This window comes from Astyanax mexicanus, chromosome 10 (genome assembly GCF_023375975.1).
Source record: "Astyanax mexicanus isolate ESR-SI-001 chromosome 10, AstMex3_surface, whole genome shotgun sequence".
Taxonomy (NCBI): domain Eukaryota; kingdom Metazoa; phylum Chordata; class Actinopteri; order Characiformes; family Acestrorhamphidae; genus Astyanax; species Astyanax mexicanus.
In genome coordinates, this window is record NC_064417.1 from 21,974,828 (window position 1) to 21,999,893 (window position 25,066).

At 37.0% G+C, this 25,066-nt stretch overlaps 1 protein-coding gene across 1 annotated transcript in view; it reads left to right on the forward strand.

The window, feature by feature from the left end:
- The window catches only part of aff2 (AF4/FMR2 family, member 2), a 384,893-nt gene that overhangs the window by 223,266 nt on the left and 136,561 nt on the right, over positions 1-25,066 (forward strand). The window contains exons 5-7 of the mRNA XM_049484505.1: positions 16,688-16,774; positions 20,918-20,954; positions 22,893-22,947. Coding sequence (XP_049340462.1) covers positions 16,688-16,774; positions 20,918-20,954; positions 22,893-22,947 — 179 coding nt within the window. The remainder of the gene's footprint in view (positions 1-16,687; positions 16,775-20,917; positions 20,955-22,892; positions 22,948-25,066) is intronic.

Below are 25,066 nucleotides of genomic sequence, written 5' to 3' on the forward strand. Positions count from 1 at the left end.
TCCTCACTAGTATCGCATAAAATGCACCTTATGATAATATAATCCATTAAATAAAAAAGAAGTACTTACTATTTTGCACTAGGCACGTCACAGTGCTCATTGCTATCTTATACCCTGCCAACAGTCAGTAGCTAAGACACTTACAAATATACAGTGTTTGGCCAACAAAAAAAGTCGCCACCTGGATTTAACTAAGTAAATGATCTGGGGTTGATGCTGCAGATGGTCTGCAGGTGTAGGTACAGCAACAGTATGTACTGAAAGAATGAGGTCAGCTGACTACCTGAACATACTGAATACAGACCAGGTTATTCTGTCCATCAATGGATTGATGGCACGGCCATATTCCAAGATGACAATTCCAGGATTCATGGGGCTGGAATTGTGAAAGAGTGATTCAGGGAGCATGAGATCATCATTTTCACACATGGATTGAGAGAGTTCACCACTGAGTCCAGATCTTAACCTCATTGAGAATCTTTGGGATGTGCTGGAGAAGGCTTTGTGCAGTGGTCAGACTCTACCATCATCAATGCTGCAAGATCTTGGTGGAAAATTAATGCAACACTGGATTGAGATAAATCTTGTGACACTGCAGAAGCTTATTGAAACAATGCCACAATGACTGCGTACCGCAATAAAAGCTAAAGATTAGTAATTTTAGAGTGTATGACCTTTTTTTGGTGTCAACTTTTTTTTTCTAGGCAGTGTATTTTCACTGATGGGCGTGGTGGTCTGGAAACGAGGTGTATTCAGGTATTTTTTTAATCACAGTAATTAAATGAGGACTTGTTAGCTACATTAGCTGCAAACTAAAAAAGCCAATACAACCCAAACATGCCATGATAGACTGAATGTACTGTATAATCCTTTAAAGATAAACTAAAGTTGATATAGCGCTAATTCAAATTTCCGCAAACGACAAGCACACTGTAACAGGGTTGAGTCTTAAAAGTCTTAAAATATAAAAAGCCCAATTGGCTTTTTTAGTTAGTTACTTTGTTTGTTTGTTCCAGGCTGAACAGACCATAAGAGATTTGCCTTCAGAGCAAAGCAGCTTCAGAAAGCAGGGAAGCAGATGAGAGAAGAGTCAGTGCTTTCTTCACCTGGATGACAGCTTCTTTCAGACGTGTGCTCTGCGTCTCTCAGGACCTGAGGGCAGAGTTTATCAGAGATAGAACTGTTTATAAATTGATATTTCACCTCCACACAGAGCGAGAAGAGAGAGACAGTGTGTTATTTAGAGGAGAGATTGAACAGAAGATGAGTTGTGATGGGATTGTGCTGCTTTTGAAAGTATGAGAAGTTTATCTTCTGTATAGTTTGTTGCACTTTTACCCCTTTAACCTCTTTAAAAAGTGCCTGATTTTTTTTTTCACTGTAGTATAACTTAAGAACAATACCAACTTGCCATAAGTCATGGGACCTTAGATAAGCCTAGATGGCCATGCGAGGCTTGAATGGTCAGTCCAACTAGGGTTCCATATAAATGTTAGTAATGGGCCCCATCAGGATCAGTGTTGGGACCAGGATGGATTCAAAATATGGGTCTAGATGGGATCCAAAGGGGATTAAGGTGGGCTGTAATGATGAGACCCAATTGGTAAGTCCAGTTGTGTCCCAATTAAAAATAAAATTGAGTATATAAACCCACTGAAACCCACCTGAAGCCCATGTTCCACCCATCTGAGGCTGGGACAGCAGTACTGTATGTAAATTATTCAAATTAATTGGGAACCCCACACTTTTACAACACGTAAGGTGTTATCTTGTGAGTAAGGCTGAAGACTGGTCAGCATGCTCATGGCAAGGCAACTTGAATAGTTAAATAGTATGTAATTTCCAGAATGCATTACTACCATACTACCCATAGTGGACAGCAGGATAGTGGGTAGGAATGATCGTGACCGGTGGCATCTGACTGAATTGTCCATGCAAACAAACAAACAAACAAACAAATGACTCTGGCAAAACTCATAAGCTCATTCAATACAGAATGCATTCTTTTTCTTCCCTGCGACGTAGCAGAAATCATAGGACATGAAACTGAAGACCTTTTTCGGATGGAATAAGTTTCTCAGGGAGTCCTGGGGTTATTTTCTCTTTTATGGGGGTCCTCTTTGATTTTAATCCCATCTCAGGCGTCCTCTGAAAAGATCACAGGCTGAATTACCTACTGTTTTTCACTGAACTCCGTGGTCCTCCAGTAATTTTATTCCTGTCCGGACTCACATCTCTGAGTTTCGTCACCTCGTGTTTAATAAAATAGCTATTTGTCCACTGCCACGGACCATAATTACACTTTGGATGCGCGATTCCAAAGAGATCCATGTAAAAACAACAGCGAGTGGAAATGGAGGAGCTACTGAACACAATGTCACGTGACCAAGAAAGCTGAAAAACTCACTGGTCCTCCTGTTTTTTTTTTTTTTTTTTTTATTGCAGTCCAGATGCAAGAGTTTTATCACTGAGTAGTAGTGTGAAATATTTTTCACAGACTTCCCCCTGAGAAACTAATCCAGTCCAGATAGAGCTTAAGTCATGTTCCTGTCCCATGACTTTTGGCGTGTCAGTGTTTATAGTAAGGTTGCATTAGTTTGTATAGTTGTTGCTTATATCTGATTACTCAGGAACATCATCATTACTCAGAGTGGCTATTAGTGGCTCCAGATAATGGATAATATGAAACTATGCTAAGAGGTCAAGCCACACACACACACACACACACTGTCTCTCCTGTTACTCTTTCTCTCACTCGGAAAAGCCCTGGGAGGTCTGATTTAAATAGCAAATGTGCAAGATGATCTGGAGTGTCTCTCCCCAGACTGATCCCAGTTCAATAGCTGAAGTCATGACTCAGACATGTTCACTGTTCTACTCAATTAATCTGTCCTCTTATCATTAAGACTTATCACTAAAGACTAGACACACAGGGCTCTTACACCATGTTCAAGGCACGTTGAGATGCTCATTGCCAACTTGCACCCCGCAAACCGTCTATTTTCAATCGTTTAAATAGCAACAGTGCTTGTAAATACATCTACACTGATGGGCATGGTGGTCTGAAAGTGAGGTGTGTTTAAATTTCAGGCGTATTGCTATCTTGGCAGCGTAAAACACAGGTGCACCACTGACTGATTTAAACCCTAACAACAGTCAACCATCAGACGTCCATTCCTATCTTTGCAATACCTATAGATCACTAAAATAAGGCATACAGTATTTTTTGTATTCTACATGCATTAATACGAACAATTATTGTTTATTATTACATTTAAAAAAAAGCATTTTTGGAAATATACACTTGCATCAAGCATTTGAGATAAAGATATTTGTCAGATAAAGTCAGAAAACAAACCACAAATGCAGATAAAAAAAAAAAAAACATAAAGTGAATGGTCTACAGTATGAAGTTATATAATTTTAGAGGTACACTAAGTGTTCAAGTTACACCTCAAATTAAAACATTAATTAGACATTAAGAAAGCACCTACTTAAAGTAATGTTAACGCCAATTTAAGGCGGAAGGTAAATATGTTTTAAGGTGGATGGGGAAGTGTGAACAACAAACTAAAAGCTTTATGCTCTGGTGGATGCAGTAGTGAAGAACACATATTCATAGTATTCATGTAAGTAGTTCTACAGTCTATAGAAGTTAAAATAGAAGTTAAAATTATCTTTTTGTTATGTAAAATATAAATTTTATTTTCAGCGACTCGGTTCTGATACATCAGCTCCCAGAGGCCTTGTGCTAATCAACATCACCCTTTGGAATGATGAGGGGTAAGAGTGCCATCTACCCACCCAGAGAGAGCAAGGCCGATTGTGCTGATGGCAAGCTAAATGACTGGGATTCGAACGCGGACCACCCTATGTAGTCCACTTTTGACATATAGTGCGTTTTTTTGGTCTAATATACCTCTGACGATTGCTAGAGATGGCACAAACAGGTTAAGTTTTTCTTCAATAACATATAATGACTCAAAATGTCCTCTAGCAAAAATTTGAATCAGATTATTGAAGGGTTAAAGCCTTTTAACCTCAGCTACAGCAGTCTAAACAGACACTCCTCATATTTTATTTGTGTTTTAATATTATTTTTGCCATTTTTAGCAGGAATCCTGTCAGACTTGGGCTGTTTTACGATGTCTCAGAGAGTGAGTCACTGTCTAGCTCTAGCTTTGCCAGTAACTTTTAATATTCAGCCCATTAAAACACGTTTACACTGAGCCTGATCCAAGTGCTAAGTATTTTGTGGCCTATTAACAGTCCACAGAATAAACTGTATTCCCACTAAACAGCCTTTCTCCAAATTTAACACATGGAAATGAAAACAGCTCCAGTTCTAAAGAGACACATTATGCTTATAATTATATTTATAGGTTTCAGTGATAGAATATGTTAAGTTTAATTACACACACAGGTCCCACTGTACTAATTGTATAAAAATACATATTGTGTTTTATGCAATGAGACATTTCCTAAAATGTTAATCCTGCTTTAAGTATGGCTCTTTATTGTAATATGTAAAGTATCACAGATATAATGCACAGCTCTGTTTCAGCATTTTCTGTATCCTTGTCGTTCAAAACTATTCAGTGATTTTAATTCAAGACAGGACTGTCAGAAAGGATTAGAGTTTAGATTGTATGCCTGAGCCCGAAACTATGCCCAACCAGAACTCAAGACAATGGTCTGTGATGTAGGCGTTTGTTTTTTTATTGCTGTTTTTATTTTATAAAAAGCTATGGTGTGATAAAGATTTTTTTATATGTGATTGTTTTAAAAAAGTGGCACATTTGAGATATGTGACATATTTGCAGTGCCTAGTCTTATTCCTGTTTTTTTGTGTGTTTTTGGACAAAGGCTATATACTAAATATAGTCTTTGTATTTTATATTCTTAAACCTTGTTAATTATATTAAAGTAGAGGAAAGTCATTATAAATTATGTTGTTGTTGGTCTGTTCAGGCTTAATGATCATGTGCAGTGCATATCCTTATTCCTGTATTTTTGTGTGTTTTTGGATGTGAAATATAAGCTCAATATAAAAAAGTTTGTATGTTTAGAAAGTATTTTCTATTCTTAAACCATGTTAAATTATATTAGATTAGAAGAAAGTCATTCAGACCTATTTGTGTAGCCCAATTTACTGATGTTTAGGCCTGTGGATCATTGTTTGCATTGTTCATGTTTTAATCTTTTGGAGATCTGTTCTTAATGGGAAAATGGGAAATGGCTGAATTAACAAAAGAGATGGAGAGCTTTCAGACCCCAAATAATGCAAAGGAAACAAGTTCATATTTATAAAGTTTTAAGAGTTCAGAAATCAATACAATCAATAAAACAGTTTTCATGCATCTTGGCATGTTCTCCTCCTCCACCAGTCTTACACACTGCTTTTGGATAACTTTATTCCACATCTGATGTAAAATCTCAAGCAGCTCAGCTTGGTTTGATGATCTTTTTTTGATGATTTTTTTTTTTTCCAGAGCTGTATATGAATAATGGACAGTTAGAAATGTAAACTCTACTTTTGCAGGTTTGCAGTGCAGGTTTTGTAAGTGTGTGTAGAAAAAGCTCTTTAGGGATTGCTGACTGTTTCTTTTTTTTTCTAACAGCAGTCTTACAGTGCATAAATATATGCTGGTGGATGCGCTGTAAGTGGCTATTAGTATTGTTGTATTGTGCGCTTGTGTGCAATTTGGATTTTTAATAGTATAATATTACTATTCTGTAATGTATTATTGGTTTAAAGGATTATGGAGTTATGATTCACATTATGGTTTGCAAGTGGTTTATAGTTAGTTATACATTTAATAAAATGTATAATAGATTTCCTGTGTAAATTGCTTGATTTGCTGTGAATGCCAATATTACACGTTATAGCACGAACCTCGAGTGTATTATTGCGATTATACCACAGTTCCATTACTGCAGTTTATTGAAATATTTTAAGTTAAACAGGATGAGAAAATGCGATCGGTTTGGTTATAAACCCTCCGCGTGTTAAAATAGTTCCATACCTGCTCTGCTTGTAGCTGCGCTGTAAGCTCTGCATTATCGGCCATTTCAGTCAAAATTGTGGAAATCTAAACTTACTGTAAATAAACAGAAGCACTTTACTCACCCAAATAAACGGCTTTTAGGAAAGAAACCTGTGTAGATTAAAGTCCAGCGCTCATTTGACTGAAATAAAATGTTTTTTTGTTTTTTTAAAGAATTTTTCTACTTCGGCACATTTTTTTTCCAGCGGCAAAACCTGCGGAATTACAAGAGTCCACCTTACATTCACCTTACCTTACCCTGTCTTTGCCTTTCTGCACTGTGCCTATGGGATCCAGCGCCTCCCAGCGGTGTATAATGACATCGCATTTGGTTTGTATTTGGTTTGCAAGTGCTGCACCTTTGCTATAGGTTACCTGTATGTGGCGGAGTAATACATGGGACTCATAAAACGCCTCTCAGCCAATCACATTGCAGGGTCAGAACCACCATGTGGTATAATTAATAATGTAATACTCTCTTAACATATTCATTGTAACACAGAAAAATGCAAACTAATAGATGCACTGTTTGAATTGTAATTTTGTGCTTCTCTTGACATCATCATCACCATAATCTCCCTTTTACAGCATCTTTATCGAACAATCATTACACTTTATGCCTATATTATGCAGCCGTAGTGTACAAGAGTGTGTGTGTGTGTGTGTGCACGTGTGTGAAAGCATGCGAGTGTACGGTGTTAGTGCTCACCTATGCTGACGAACAGAATAGCTGCAGATTCATCATATTGCGCAGTGAGTTTCCTCCTCCGGTAGCACTATCCCCGGCTTTATGAAAGGTAATACTTCATATCTAACATTACCGCCGAGGTGGCAGTATCAAAAGCACAGTGGCCCATTTGTCTCGGCCTGTCTGGAGCTTCCTGCAGTCCGGGAGGTGACCCGGCCCTCAGGACCCGCGGGCCACGAGACCAGCCCAACGTTTATGAGGGAACTGAACGCGTGAAGCCGCTGTATTATAAACAACAGCCTGCAATAAATGACGTGAGTCCTGCACTCAGAGTCAGCTTCCAGAGGTGGGTAGAGTCGCCTGGAGGCATATTCAACCAAGAGTGTTGCTTCCTCCAATTAAATAATGACTCAGTAAAAGCAACAAAAACTGGCAAGGCGAAATAAACGACTCAAGGAAAAATATATCAGAAAAAAAAGAAACTGCTTAAGAAACATCCTACAATGGTGCTCTCTCCCCACATCACTCCAAAGGGTGATGCCGATCAGCACAAGGCATCTGTGAGCTGGTGTATCGGAACCGAGTGCGCTGTGATACTACTCATCAATGCTGCATCAGCAGCAGCTCGAAAAGAGGCGGTGGCTGACTTCACATGTAGAGTAGGAGGCATGTGCTGGTCTTCACCCTCCTGGTGTTGGAAAAACACTAGTGATAGGGTAGTAGTAGGGGTCCTAATGAGAAGGAACAAGTAAGGAATCATGCAGTAATCTTGTAAAAGTGTTAAACAAACCAAAATACTCTGATAAACTTATTCTGTGCAACGGAAGTAACTCTTGCTCTTCCTATCCTGGGGCAGTCCTGATAAGAGCCGGTTCCATCCAACATTTTTGATGGTCTTTGCGACTTCACTTTAGGATACTTTTAAATTTCTTGACATTTTTCGGATAGACTGACCTTCATTAGTTAAAGTATTTTTGCTTGAATTTTAAAGTATCTAAAATCTAAAATATATTCTAATTTGTTCAACACCTTTTTGTTCCCTAAATAATTCCATTTGTTTTCATCATAGTTTGGTGGCTTTACTTTTAATATACAGCTCTGGAAAAAAAGAGACCGCCTAAAAATGTTATGTTTCTTTGATTTTACCAAATTGAAAACCTCTAATTAAGAGGAAGATGGATGATCACAAGTCATCAAACCAAGCTGAACTGCTTGAATTTTTGCACCAGGAGTGACATAAAGTTATCCAAAAGCAGTGTGTAAGACTGGTGGAGGAGAACATGCCAAGATGCATGAAAACTGTGATTGAAAACCAGGGTTATTCCACCCAATATTGAATATCTTTATGAATATGAATATAAACTTGTTTTGAGGTTTAAAAGCTCTGCATTGTTTTTGTTATTTTAGCCATTTCTCGTTTCTGCAAATAAATGCTCTAACTGACAATATTTATATTTGGAATTTTAGGAGAAATGTTGACCGTAGTTTATAGAATAAAACAACAATATTTATTTTACTCAAACATATACCTATAAATAGCAAAATCAGAGAAAATAAGAGAAACTGAAAAAAATCCCACAAATTTTAAGGTGTATCCAAACTTTTGACACACCTCTACAGCGAAATCTGCAGGAATAGTCAAAGCTACTTTTCCATCAGTTGCTGTCACTTCTTCATTTTCTTCACTTCTTCAATGTGATCTGTTCAGGCTACTTTAGCCACTACTGAGTGGGGCTTAGAGGGGTTAATTCAGGGTAAAGCTCAGAGTGTTAGGTTAATGTAGTGTAACTGACTCGTCTCACACATGCTGACACTTAAAGAGTGCATCACAGAGCGCAGATAAACATTTCATTTCTAAAATTGTGCAGGTATTTACCCTTCTTTTTTATCCGCAGTGCTACATGTGTACAGGTAATAAATACGTCAATACCACCCCAGTGGACAGTGTGACCTGTAGTATCTGCCTAGAACAGACAAGAATTCACATCCACATTCAGTGCATGGCAAACATAATGGAACATAGAACTTGAAATTGTTTTAAAATTGTATTTTTTACTGCTAACAAGTTCTAAGTTCTGAAAACTCATTCTAATCTGATGCATTAAACAGTTGTGAAATATGTCATTATGTATATAAAACCAATTCGGTCCAAGTTCCTTACCAAATATTATATACAGCAGAATTCATAACACACTAAAAACTAATTTCAATCTTAAAGCACAAATTGAATAAAAAAATGTAAAAAAATAAAATAAAAAAAGCCATATTTAGTTGGTTTGCATCATTGTTTGGTGGAGAATTATTATTATGTTTTTGTATTTGTTTTTTTCTTGCATTAATATGAGAAAAATAACACCAATATCTTTATTATACAGTATTTTTTAAGGTGGCTTGGAATAGCCAACTTGCTGTTTTTTTTTTTTCGTAATCTCCTGCTTATTGTCACGGATGACCCAGGCAGGGAGACGAGGAGGCGGACACAAGTGCAGGTAGGGTGAAAATAAATAATAATTTAATAAATAAATAACAAGAAAACAAGGAACAAGTAACATGAAACAAAGATACACAAATAACCAATAACCAAAACAAATCAAAGAACCTAAACTAAACCAACTAGTGATAATAAATAAACAAACAGGGAATATATACAAGGAGCTAAACTAGGAATCAACACAAGCAGGGTATAAACAGGGAGCTAGGGAACAAGAAATAAAACAAGAAACTAGAAATAAACAAGGAAGTAAACTATAAACGAGAAAACAAGAAATAAACAAGAAACAAGGAACCAAGGCTAAGAGAGACACTGAGAAACGTTATGAAAACACAGAGAGACGAACGACAGGTGAAGGTGCAAAGACCGACCGAGACAAAGTGGCAGAGGAGGGCTATTTAAAGAAACAGGAAAGGTACTGAGACGGGAGACACAGGGGAGCATAGGTCACGTGGGGAAGACACACAGAGACACGAGACGAGACCAGGATGTGACACTTATTATTTTTCTATTCACATTTTTTTAAACTCTACTTCTCCAACTGTCACGGATGAGAAGGGTGGACGTAAATGCAGATATAATATTTTTTCAATTTATTTAACAAACAAAATAAATTAAAACAAAACAGAAAACAAACACGGGTGACGCAAAAAGTAAGAAAACAAAACTTGGAAGATTAATAAACAAAACTTAACTAATGAAACAAGAAACGAACAAACTAGAATAACACAAAGAATACAAAATGAACAAACTAGGCACACTTACTTAAATACTTACTTAAATATACCATGGATTGAAGACAGATTCAAGGACCACAAACTACAACCTCAATACACGCATATACAGAACACAAGGAAACAAAAGACAGGGTGAAGACAGGTAACTAGGGGGCGGGGTTACAAACAAGACACAAGGTGATAACACTAATGGCTAAGGTAGGGCTAGGGCGGGGCCAGGGCGGAGACAGGACAATAACAAAACAATGCCATGTGCTCAAAAAACAGAAAACCAAAAGAGGGAAAAACACAGGACAGACACAGGCTAATGTGTGACACCAACAGCCTTCGACATGGAAACAGAATTTTGCAGGATAAATAGAACTATACTGAATTACACTGCTTGTGCTTTTTGGAGTGAAACATTCTACGATTTTCATAAAATTGACATTTTTAATAGTTTTTAGAGCCACTTTTGAGGGGGGAGGGGGATTTCTGGAAAAATTCAGTAAAGAGCGAGAAATCCCACCAAACTCCCCCAACCCCCAGGAATCCCCTCCTCTAAAGAGGGGGAGGGGGAGAAGCAACAGATAGAGGCGAAACCATTTTAATTTTCCAATGTAATTAGCATGCAGTCCGTTACGCCTACATTGTAACGTAATACTGAATTCATTCAGACAGTGTTAAGCAAAACAAAATACTTTAACTTTTGCTGTTAATGGTTTCTGAGGCTGGTAAATCATGACTGTCATCTAACTGGTAACTGATGAACTTATACACCTGTACAACAGAGGAAACTCCTGGTCTTCTTTTTCTGGGGTGGCCCTGATGAGAGCAACTTTTACAATTCTTAATTTCTTAATTCCTTTAAACTTTTTTTTTTTTAGTAGTTCTTGCCATAATATGGATTAGAACATGACTCAAATAGAGCTATTCGCTGTATACCTGTAACTCTACCTCTTTACAACTTTACAACTGATGCTCTCAAACACATTAAGAGGAGCAAGAAATTCAAGTATATAGCACAGCTGTTAACTGAAAGCCTGAAATTCCAGGTGATTCTGCCTCATAAAGCTGAATGAGAAAATACAGCCAAGATGTGCAGAACTGTCATCTAAGCAACATGTAGTACTTTGAAGAATGTAAAATAAATAACGTATTGTGGTTTGTTTAACACTGATAGAAGTGAAAGAAGTGGCTTTAATTACACCCAATTTTTTTTCACAAATGTAACTAACCAGGGTAATTATGTTTAATAATCATTTATATAATATAACAACATGGCAGGTAAAGGAATAAATTATCACTTATAGTGTAATCCAGTATTTCTCCACTACTTGAAGGCTGGAGAGCTACGTCAGAATACAGAAACAGTTTCCATCTAAACATCAGCTCTCCTGGACTCAAAAGACTGTTTCAGCTCAGAGCAGGAGACTAAACACTGCGCGAGTCTCGAGAGTGTTTAGATGACCAGCGTTACGCCTCTCCTAATCCTCCGTTTCATTTACAAATCTCACTGAAGCTGACAGGAAGATGCCTGGACCCCCATGCCTGGACCCCCACTGCAGCTCAGGCATTTTCCAGGATAACAGTGTTATTGGAAGAGATTTACACACACACACACACACACACACACTCCTCATTTCAGCTCAGAGATTGTAAAGCACTCTGGGTGTGTGATTTCATTAGTGCAGAATGGAGTTGTTTATTTGTGAGTGAGTATAAATAATCACCCCTCTGAGAACTGCAGACAGGCACCATTCGCTTCTTTATTTCTTACGTTTTTTTTTTTCTATTTGTTTATTCCTTGTTTGTTTACTTTGCTGCTTTTAATCGTGTCCCAGTTGGTTATGGTTCAGGATGTGAGTGCCATGTTTCCTAACCCAGCCTTTGGGTCCCACTTGACTATACTACATTTCATTCTAGCCCAGATTTAGCACACTAATACAAAAAAAAAAAAAAAAAAAAAAAACATGGAACCATCTGGTGGCTGATGCACTGGCTTTAGAAACAATGTTGAACAGTAACCAGTAACTAGCTAACAGCAGCCAGGTTTTTGGTTTTGCAATTTCAGAAAACCAGCATCTTTTTTGTTATTTTAGCTATTTCTAATTTTGGAAATATTTTTAGTTTGGGCATCTGATAAGGATGCCACCAGGGTGTCTCCCTAGGAAGGTGTTCCTGGCATGTCCACTCTGGAGGAGACCAAGGGCCAGACCACCAAAGACTAAGTAGAAAGATCAGGGCCCAATCCCATTTCATCTCCTGGCCCTACCACTTAGCCCTACCCCTCTGTTTTGCACGTGTATGGTTAGAGGTTGGGTGTCTCTTTTCTTCAAGGGAAGGAGTAGGGGTACAAAAGAGAAATGGGATTGCGTCTGTATCTACACTTTGGCCTGGGAACGCCTAGGGCAGGGCTGGGCAATTAAGTTTGGCCGCGGGCCAGATGTCTTCTAAGCCATTACATGAAAAAATATGTGTAATGGGATGGAGTGCTACAGACTAGTAGCTCTCCAGGCCAGAGAGTTGTTGAACTCAATTGCAGAACAGTTGATCTCAAAGCAGGTAAACTCAAGACGAAGAAAGAGAATAAAAAATGAATAAATATACTGCTCCTGGTCCAATACACTACCGCTACCCTGGCTAGTGAATTGGGACATGGCTGGGAAAAAAACTCTCTTATAAACAGATAGAATGGAAAAATAGTGTGGAAAAATGAGAACGGAAACTAAAGTCAGCCGAGCGCGACAGAGAGACAGGGGAGGAATGTAAACAAAAGCTCACCAGAGAAGCATTTTATTGTATTTTTTTAATTATCGTTCATTATATTTAAAACAGCCTCACGGGCCAGATGTTACATGCTTGCGGAAAGATGAAAAAATGGAAGGATGGATTGATGGATGGACTGAACACTGATTACTGGTCAAATCCAACAAGAAAACTATCTGATATTTTGGATATTATCCAATTTGTCCAGTTTGAGCCGTAATTAGTTGTAATTTTGGAGTTATTTTGCTGTAAATGAGTTTAAATATGGCACTACTTTGTTGATGCACTTCTTTAACAAGTCTAGCTAAGATTCTTACAACCATATAACGTATCATATTGTATAGAATTGCTTCACAGCATATTATATTATATTAAATTATATTACATTTTTATGTTGGATTATTTTGGCATTTTATCTCGTGTGTTAGCTTTTCTTTAAAAGATTGTTCTTTTATCAAGCTGAATGTTCTTGTTAACTGAAATAAAAGTATATGATATAAAGCACACTTGCAGCCATTCATTAGTATATAAAATGAATATAAGGATATGCTGTTATACAGCACACAATATACAACATATAGTGCATCATCAAAATGACTAGCACTGCCCTATAGCACGGCTCTATACACTTAATGGTCTAAATCTTACCTTTCTAAATGAACGATCAGTGATTATCTTAGTGTCTGTCACTTCTCTCCTCTCACGGCACGTGTCACTTCATTTCTAACTCTACATAGCTTTACATGCAGGAGCCATTAAAGAGCTGCACTGTGCGGAGTGTGTGTGTGCGTGTGTGTGTGTGTGTGTGATGTCAGGGAGTGTGTGGTAATGCACTCAGTGTGAGACTGCAGGAGAAGTGAAAATATATGGCATGTGTGAGGTGTGAGGCATGTGTGGAGGGGGGTGTTTATGCGTGCTCTGAATGCTAAAAGACGCGTCACACGCATACAGTAGATGAGCTTGAGGGCTGCTGCACCTTCACACACACTCTGACACATACACACACGCACGCACACACACACACGTTTATACTCACTCAGACTAATTCAGCACACACACACACACACACACACACTCAGGCAGACACACAGATATTCTCCTCTGTCTGCATTCTCATATGCTGCTGTTTAAAACAAACAAAACATTATATAAGAAATAATTATATTATATACATTATATATAAAGAAAAAAACTCAAGCAAAGAGGTCATGACATCACACTTCTTGGGGTTTTCTTACAGTCTTCCTATTGGCTCCAGGCACCACTTTTTGCATATGCAGAGCCTGACCCATCTAGTCCACTGTCAGTTTATAGTTGATCCCCTTAATCTACCTTCGATTAAATACTCAGGACCCAGTTTCCAAAAAGCTTCCTAGTATTAAGAATATTTTAACATAGAGAGAGAGAGAGTGCTCAGTGGGAAGCTCACTCCAAGTTTTACAAATTATTTTAGTGCAAAAAACCTTTGAGAAACACACCCATGTATGTATTATATAGTGGCTGACTCCTGGTCTCGGTGTTGTAGGCTATAAGAGCAAGTTGCCTATTTCTTGCTTAAAAGAAATTAAAGGCTGAATGAAAACTTTAATTTAGGTTGCTTAATCTTTCTAACCTAATTTATTTGATAAGTTTTGTAAGTAATATAAACAAAATGAAGGTGATTTTGTATGTGTATTTAAAATTATAAGCTATAATTGGCTGTAATATGACATATAATAATTTTTTTAATGAATGAATGAATTGGTTTGGTTGATTTTAATTCAAAACTCCACAACATTTTACTAAATTATAAATATTATTTAATATAAAGTGATATATTGTTGTGTAACATTGCTTAGGTTGGTTCAGAATGTCTTCTTTTTAAGTGTATATAACTCGAAAAAAACACACAAACACAAACTATTCTTAAACTATTCCTAAAATTCTTAAACAAATCAGTATATATATATATATATATATATATATATATATATATATATATATATATATTTTTTTTTTTTAGTAGCACCTCTTGTCTAAATGACAGTTTTGCACACTTTGGCATTTTCTCAGTGAGCTTTATGAGTTATTCATCTGGAAACTCTTTCATTTAACTCGTCAAGAGTTAATTACTGGAATTTCTTGCCTCTTAATGTGTTTGAGAGCATCAGTCGTAAAGTTGTGAAAAGGTAGAGTTACAGGAATACAGTGAATAGACCTATTTGAATAATGTTTTAATCCAACTACTCAACTAAGTAAAGAAAAAATATATTTTAAGAAATTAAGATGAGTTAATCAGAAAAAAATCAAGAATTTATCCTCAAGCGCAGTCGCAAAGACCATTAAAAACATTATGATGAAACTGGCCCTCATCAGGACCAACACAGGAAAGGAAGACCAAGGGTTGTACAACAGTTTTGTTGTACAGGCTAAGGTCATCAGGCTAAGGAGTTACCAGCCTCAGAAAGTGCAAGTTAACAGTATTTTGTTTTGTTTAACACTTTTACTACATGAATTCTTATGCGTTCCTTCACAGCCTGGATGACTTCCCTATTCATTTACAATGTAGGTAAAAAAAAAAAAAAAAGTTAAGAAGGTGTGTCCAAACTTTTGACCGGTACTGTATACACACAGGCGAGCAGTTTGTAAGCATTCAAAGTAGCCACATGAAAGAGAGAGTAAAAGAGAGAGAGAGATGCAGTCTGCAATTAGACAGAAGGTTAAGGAGCCTATTACCAGTGCTGCTGTTTCATCTGACAGCATGAATATGGATGAATTTCTGTGTTTATGAGCAGCAGCAGTAATTACAGCATTCTTCCAACTCTCTCAGTATAGCCTGTAGCTATTCCAGGCTGATGCTGCTGTTTAGCATGTTTAAACAGAGGTGTGCATGCAGACGAGTGTGTGTGTGTGTGTGTGTGTGTGTGTGCATTATATATACAGTGCATCTGAAGACGAAAATGTGTTGACGTGAGGAAAACCAGAGAAAAGCATTTTAGGTTTGGCTAGGAGGTTCTGACTGCGTACTAAACTTGGAATTCATTTTGTAAGCAACAAAGAAAACACATTTGGTAGTTGGTTTGGTAGTTTTCTCAAGAATCGTCAGTATTATAAGTGCCCTATGTATGAATTTCACCAGTCAGGTTGTAAGGATCAGTAAAACCACTCTGCTAAAGTACAGCGATAACCAGGAAACAGTTTCAGTTTAGTTCTCCAGCACCGTTAGCCATTGCTGCTAACTACGCTATGTATTAGCTCTTTCACTGTTCAGAGGATAATTATCGACCTGTAGGATAATTATCAACCTGTAGCCTGCTTTTAACTCTGGCTAGCACTGCTGGAGCAGCATTAGCATTAGCCACTAACCGCATTAAGCGCTAGCTCTTTCGCTGTTCAGAGGTGAGTATTATTAGCCTGTAGCCTGTGTGTTTACTGTGTTAAAACAAGCTACATTGGACAAACTGCTAGCTACCTCAGTGTAGCACTTTCAGGCAGAATTAGTCACTAATTCTGTGTCTCTCCACTCTTCCTCCGGACTCTGCTCCCTTAATTTACAAATGAAATGTAACATTAACTGATGGTCAGTGATGGTTTGGAGAGTCATGTCATCTGCTGGTGTTGATCCACTGTGTTTTATTATCAAGTCTAAAGTCAGTTCAGTGTTTTCCTGGAAAATCTTACAGCACTTCATGCTTCCCTCTGCTGACAACATTTATGGAGATGCAGATTTCATTTTCCAGCAGGACTTGGCACACTGCCAAAAGTACCAAATGGTCTTATATAATATTCAAATTTCCTGTGTGTGTGAGTGCCTTTGTATTTCAGCTCTGTACAATAATTGGTGATTAAGTTTCCCATTATTAAAAAAAAAAAATCATAATTTTGGAAGAAAGCTATTTATATATATATATATCCAGCACTAAGTTCTGACACTGTATATAAACAAACCTATGAATGTCTGTTTGTGTTAACCTGTGTTAATGGTGTTCCCGTACAGGAAATGACCCACTCCTGGCCTCCTCCTCTCACTGCCATCCACACACCGGGCAAAGCAGAACAGACCAAGTTCCCCATCCCGTCCAAGGTAAACTCCTCTTTTTACACTCACAAACACATAAATATACAGATATAATGTCCCCCATATATATAGATATAATGACCCGTAACATATTTACCCAGTATTTATTATCACTTATAAAGAATGTTCTTTTTTTGCATGGTCAGTTTAACTTTTCTTAAAGGATCAAGAATCAAATATTATATATTTTTTTTGCTTTCTTATTTGTTTGAATAATAATGTATCATCTAACAAAATATAAAAAGCTTACCTTTTTTTACCTAGACATTTTAAATTGCATTTCATAATTAGATATATTTCATCTTTAGACTTAAAAATTAAAATCTATCTGCTCCCATATTAATTCATGTTACCTTGACATGAGGAGCTGTGTTGACCAGTCTTACTCACAAGATACCACCTCACAACTAATAGAGGCGTGGGCATTCGCAAGCCATTCTATAATGATCAGTTTATATATGGCTGTCCCATGACTTCTGGCATTTTAGTGTAAGTTGTTGAAAATTTTAATTCACGTTTTGCATAAAACCTGTATTATAACGTTCTGGAACTTTTAAAATTTAAACTTTTAAAATTTAAACATTTAAATTTAAACATTTAAATTTAAACATGTAAAAAATCGGGGTTTATTTCATTATTTAGGTCATACCATCAACTAGTGAGAGATATTATATATGCATACTTAGTCTTATCTTAGTTTTCATATTCATATTTATTTATTAATGAAATCCACTATAAGTTCATGTACTTGTTGCATCATTTATTAATCTGTAAGTCTGAGATCTGGATCTGAGCGTCTGATCATCATCATCATAAATAAGTGTGATATATGATCTCACAGAGTGTTATTATTAAATTACCGAACAAGACTCAACATTGGGACAGCTTTATATCCCCCACTCCGGAGCAGTTGGGTAACTGTGGAAAAACAGTGTTTTTTTTCTTCAGTGGAATCAGGAGCTGATGTCATAACATCCGCCCGTCTCTCCGCTCTGTGATGTCAGTTGACAAGCTTCCAGAGATGGCGTCAGAGAGCTGGAGGGCTGAGCCGTGTCACTGGGATGATGTTGAACGTTTGAGGGGGAGATACGTTGGACAGGGCTTTGTGGTTTGGCCGTGTTTTCCAGCTGAGAGACTCTTCTGGCTTCAGTTCACGACTACTTCTCTCAGACTGAGAGGAATCTGCTGCTGCTTAGACCATAAAGTCTAACACTGCTCTTGTCCTGCCTGGACTGCACAGCACAGCACAGTTGTAGTTAAAAAAAAAATAAAAGAAGAGTTATTGTCCTGTTGATGTGATAATAATAGGGTTTGGCAGTGTATTCATAGTTTGGACACATATCTGTCTAAGACCATCACTGGGTTGATATTAAGCTCCAACGTTAAGCAGACGTTATGTTTTGATTGGAAATCAGAGTCACAGTTGGTTCGTTCAAAACTAACATTAGGTTGACATGAAGCTCTAACATTAGTCAGATGTTGAATTTTGGGTGGAAATCAAAACATAGGGTTGATAAGCTCCATTGTTAAGCAGACATTTAATTTAGTTACGTAACACCATGTCTTAAAAAAATATCTACTGCATCAGCATTTAACAATGTTGTCATGCTCTTTAAAGGTTTAGCAGACATTGAATTGGATCGCCATACCTCATGACTAAATGTTGGCATTTCTCTTTTGGAGAATAATAAAAAAAATGTCTATGATATTACATGGCATATAATCATATGACATCTAGCAAATGTTGAATTTGTTATACATAACTGACAACTACATTTTGGTATTTTATTGTAGTATGGCATTGGCCTGTGACATTTTGAAGACATTACATTTTTGTTATTCGACATTCAAACCTTAAAAAACAGCTAAACATTAGCTTTCATCACTGTTCTGCGCTATACGCCCAAGTGATTGGACACCTCTACATCTCTTCTAATGAATACGTTCAACTGCTGACATAGACACAGCTAGTCTAGTGGCAGGTAGAGAGACACACACAGAGACTGTCTGTTGAGAGAAAGACAAGGACAGACACTGTAGACAGAGAGACAGACAGAGAGACAGACACTGTAGATAGAGAGACAGACACAGAGACACTGTACATATAGAGAAAGACAGAGAGACACACACTGTAGATATATAGACAGACAGAGAGACAGACACTGTAGATAGAGAGACAGACAGAGAGACAGAAACTGTAGATAGAGAGACAGACAGAGGGACAGACAGACATATATACTGTAGATAGAGAGACAGGCAGAGAGACTGACCCTGTAGATATAGAGACAGACAGAGAGATACTGTAGATAGAGATACAGACAGAGAGACATACATATAGACAGACATGGTATATTGAAAGAAAGACAGAGAGACTGACACTGTAGATAGAACGACAGATATTGTATATTGAGAAAAAGACAGAGTGACTGACAGAAACACAGACACTGTAGATATAGAGACAGACAGAGGGACAGATACTGTATATAGAGACAGACAGAGAGATTGACAATGTAGATAGAGACAGACATAGTATATTGAGAGAAAGACAGAGAGACAGACAGAAAGACACACACTGTAGATATAGCAACAGACAGAGAGACAGACAGAAAGACACACACTGTAGATATAGAGAGAGACAGACACTGTAAATGTAAAGACGGACAGAGAGACAGACACTGTAGATAGAGACAGACATAGTATATTGAGAGAAAGACAGAGAGACAGACAGAAAGACAGACACTGTAGATAGAGAGACAGAGCGACTGACAGAAACAGACACTGTAGAAAGAGAGACAGATCGAAAGACTGAAAGAAACACAGACACTGTAGACACTGTAGATAGAGGTAGACACTGTAGATAGAGAGACAGAGCGACTGACAGAAACACAGACACTGTAGATAGAGAGACAGACAGACAGAAATGAGCCCATTGGCCTAATGGCTAATGCTAGATGTGTGTAGAACAGTATAAAGCTGGGGCACTGAGCTGTGGAGCAGTGGAACTGTGTTCTGTGGAAGTTTGTGAGGAGGTGGGGAGTTGGGAATGAGGTGGACTGGGGATCATCCTGTCACTAAATGCAATCAAATCACCATAGCAATGCTCCCAAAACTAGTTTCAAACCTGAATTATGAACAGTAGAGACTCCAACAAGTTACTCAAACTTAATAAGGATAAACTATGTTAATATATATTTTTTAATTTCAGAAAAACAGCAGTTTTATTAAGCAGGTGTTCCCTATAATATCCTTCCATAACACTGCATACAGACAGCAATGTCAGATAATGTTATAGACCAGATATGGATGTGAGTAAATGGCTAGACTCCAGCCTTCGTCTGTCCTGTATTAAATATAGTAAATATATATATATATATATATATATATATATATATATATATATATATATATATATATATATATATATATATATATATATATATATATATATATACTGTACATCACCAGTGTGTGAATTTATATGGGATGTTATGATTTATTTGGATAATTATCGATTTCATGTTTTTTTTTTTTTTTCTCAGGCCTGTACCATATGTATGTGGTGCATTATTAGAAATATATTTTAAATATTTCCCAGCTCTTACCCCTGAGAGATAACCTACCGGCTTTAGGAATAATAAGGCAGTGTGAAATAGTGTGCCCATTAAAACCAATCATTCTGTTGCAAATTGTCACTATTTCTTCAGTGCCTGTGCCTTCAAGATGTCATCCCCTCTCTGTCTTTGTGTGTGTGTGTGTGTGTGTGTGTTCTCCAGTTCCACTCAAATCCCATGGTGCTTCATTCTCAGTGCTAAAGCCCCTGTTATTTGCCTCTTAATAGGACATGGTCTGACTGGCATAAGTTGACCCGGGTGACATGGCTAATAATAAGCGGACTCTATAAATCCTGATTTAATGGCGCTATCCACCAGTGTAGTCATGTCTCCCCGGCTCTCGCACTGAAGTGTGATTTGTGTGATGCTTCTAATTGTATTAGTGTAAAATCAATTAAAGCCATCAGCAGGAATATCCATAGCCCATCCATAGCTCTTTCATGTGCGTTAAACGTAGCTTTGCTTTATTGAACGAGGCTTATCATTTTCTCTCTCTCTCTCTCTCTCTCTTTATCTCTCACTTTCTCTCTCTGCACAGGACCCCCAGCACGTAACAGCAGGGTACAATGGACAAAGTGAGTACAAGCTTACATTTATATGTTGCATTTATGCATTTATTTAATGCATAATTCCAGAGCTGTCTGCTGTTTTTTGCCCAGTTTATACATTTTTTATTCTACATACATATTTATTTACAAGCAACATACAGTTTTTATAGACATCGGTCCATGTAATTAATTTATAGTGAATTATTGATTCTTATTTTGAGCTCCATGTATTGCCAGTGCCAAGTACACCAGTGCTTTGGACGCTAATGGCCTGAAAAAAAAATCAAAATAACTCTTACATCAAAGTGTCTATATCTTCATCATTATATTTTAATTATGGCATTTAAACACATTACAAAGCACACTACAAATCATAGTAAGAGATTGTTTACTGTGAACGAGACTTTGGAGACCTTTTAATAAATACAGTGATGTAAAACCACTACTTTTCATTCTAATACTAATGGTTTACTTCGTGCCTTATGAACCGGCGCGCCTTATGTATGAATTTTACTAGTCAGGTATTAAGGAGCAGTAAAGCCACTCCGCTAAAGTACAGAGGTACAGAGTTATAAGAGTGAGTTTACAGGAAAGTTTCTCCAGAACTAAGGCTGGGTGCAGCAGCATTAGCATTAGCCGCTAACCACTGCGCTAGCTCTTTTGGGGCTTCATATTTGCTTGTTGTAACTCTTCTAAATGAAACTATTTTTCAATCATTTTCCAATAATTTTTCAACTTTGAATCTAATAAAACATGTATTAAACTGTTTAAAACATGTACTGGTCAATCTGAGACAGCTTTACTTATTTTTTACAGGGTTTCTAAGCCAAAGATGGGTACCAAATTAATGTGTTACATTTTTGAAAAGCGTGTTTAAAAGCAAGTCCACTAATTCCATTTATTTTCTCTCGGGGAAGTCTTTATTTTAAAGAAATGTTTGACTGCACGTTCAAATAATTAATATTTTTGACAAAACAAACTCTGTTACTGGCATTCATTCCTGTTACTGTAACTCACTCCTGTTACTGGCACTCATTCCTGTTACTTTTTATGTTTTGAGTAACAGGAATGAGTTTTTAGCATAGAATTAGCAAAAACATCAAAAATAGCTAAATGGCGGCCATGCTAATAGCATGCGATTTTCCAGAGTTACAATAAGATCAAATATGCAGAAAAACAAATAAGGGAACTTCATTTTGGTCTTCCCGTGATCTTCAGAAGAACCAGATGATGTCACTTCCTTTTGTAGATGTGACTTGTCGAATGTTCTAGATGTTTCAGATGATCACGTTAATGTGTTATGGTATTAGGAATGAGTAAAACCCAGGGACACAACTAAAATGTGTATTTTAACTTAAATATTATGGATTTATTATGAAAAAAAATATTTTTGAAGCATAGATGGGATAGATTTGGAGTCACAAAGTCACACAACGATGCAAAAAAATACAAATTATTAAAATCTCTAAAGGATTTTAATAACTATATATAAAAAATGTTTATAGTTAGAGAGAGGGGTAACAAAAAGGTAACAAATGCTAATTGATTATATATCTTACTTTTGCAATTAGGTCAATGTACAAGACACTATGCTTAATAATAAAATGTATTTTATTAAGTTGTTTTGTGTGCACAGAAATGGCCAATATCTATATTTTCCCACCTTTTTCAGTGTAATTTGGTGATTATTATTTAACTTTCAGTCAAAAAGGTCTTTTGGCTGACCAATAAAATACAATCTCAAAAGAATATCTTTTGATTTTCCTCTGCTAACCATCATCAGTCCTGTCAAACAGCAGCACACCAGCCATTTCCATTTCTACAAACTGAAAGGCAGAAAGGGAAAGAAGCAGAATGTCTTGTGACACGTCGCGCCCCCATGCCAGGCTGATTTTCGTCCGCCTCTTGGCCGGCGCTTAATCAAAAAGCCGCTCCCTGACATTTACATGTGCATTCTTTTGGCAGAGCGCTGTAATGTTCCTGGTAACAAGCCCGCGACCAAGCCGGTGCCACAGAAGTCGTGAGTATTCATTTGATTAATTATTTGAGAAGGTGCCCCAGGGAGACGGAGAGACGGAGAGAGAGAGAGAGAGAGAGAGAGGGGCAGAGGCTGAGCTTTGTTCCCTTGCAAAAAAAAAACAAGTCCCCTAGAGTCGCGTGTTCCAATCCCACAAACACACACTGCAGCCGACAGTAGTGCACTTCACCGCAGGCACAGAGCAACCAGGGTTTCAGCAGGACATGCATATATTACATACAGAACATACATACTGTGATTTACAAAGGACGTGTGTGTGTGTGTGTGTGTGTGTGTGTGTGTGTGTGTGTGTGTGTGTGTGTGTGTGACCGTGACGGATACAACCCCTCCCTAGGCTTTACTTTGAAACCCTACCATAGATGAACACACTGAACACCAGTGGATGTGTTTTTGTAGTAGCTTTAGATTTGAAAGAGCTAACAAGAAAAAAAAAAACATTTTATAAGCATTTTATAAAAGCATTTTGTCATGCTTTGCTTTTATTAATGCATTTTACATATACAAGTATTTAAAACAATATCGTTTATATATGACACCATGTATCACAATACAGTAGAACAAAATAGAATTACATCATCTTTTAAAGTAAATGTATTAAGTAAAAAAAACACAAAAAAACAATGTAGTCTAATGTTAGATGCAGGATTTATTCTTAAGTTTTATTTTAAGTTTGGGTGTTCTAAGTCTGGCTTCTCTTAAATTGATAATAATTCCCGTTTATGTTTTAAAAAAAATCCTCCTTTTAAATTCTCTGTAATCAGTTTATAGTTAACTAGGCCCAAACCATGATACTCCCATCCCCATGCTTAACAGTTGAGATGAGCATCAAATCATTAATTGTAGTTTACACAAAGTTTCTCCAGCACTAAGGCTGGGTGCAGCAGCATTAGCATTAGCCGCTAACCGCTGTGCTTGCTCCTTTTAAATTCTCTGTAATCAGTTAACTAGGCCAAAACCATGATACTCCCATCCCCATGCTTAACAGTTGAGATGAGTATCACATCATAAATTGTACAGATAAGAACAATTAGTTATATTTCATTACTAATAAGAAAGGAGTATCATGTGTATATTATGTTATAGTATGTACAAAATATATAGTTACACTTTACAATAAGGGTACATTATTTAACAGTGCTTAATGTAGAATGTCTCTACTAATTATTAATTTACATTAGTTAAGACATTATTAACCATTAAACTATTGCCTACATTTATTATTTATAAAATTATGAAGCATTAAAAATAGTAATGTTTAATAATTTCTTAATGTACTAATACCAATTTATAATTAATTCAGTCATTACTTAACTATTTAACAATGTTTATTACTGTCATAAGTACTATTATTTGTGACCCTTCTTGTAAAGTGTTACCAAGTATACTATGTTTTTTTGCAAAATTTCAGAAATGTTGGGTCTGAAAACAAATATTTATTATATGGCACAATAAATGTATATGGAAAATGTTCATGTAAAATCAGTATTGCAATACAAAATGTCACACAATCTTGATGTTTTTTGTCTGACATTCCTTGAGTTCTCTCCTGAATATGAAAATGTAAATTATTTCCACTTATGTTTTAAAATCTTAATTTTTTCCCTTCCTTTTTCTTGGAAATAAGTTTATAGTCAATACTAGGCAATTCAATAATGGCAATCCTGGGACTTTGAATGGTCCAGAGCACTAAGGTGCTGCCACTATGTTCGGGAGATCGCTGGTTCGAATCCCGTTTATGTAGCTTGCCATCAGCTGCCAGAGCCCTAAGAGAGCACAATTGGCCTTGCTCTATCTCCGGGTGGGTAGATGGTGCTGTCCCCTCACATCACTCCAAGGGATGATGTCGCTCAGCTGATATATCAGAACCGAGTTGCTGCACTTTCCTCCGAGTGCACTGGCACTGGGGCAATGGGGCATTACTAGTGATTGGGGGAGTCCTAATGAGTGGGGTGGGTAATTTGCCTTGTAAATTTAAGAGAAAATGTAAAAAAAAAAAAAAGGCAAAAAAGCTATCATCAAACATTGATACTCCCACCCCCGTGCTTAACAGTTGGCATTCCAACAGGTTCCTGTGTCAGAATTTAATATGTAGGTTTTAAGC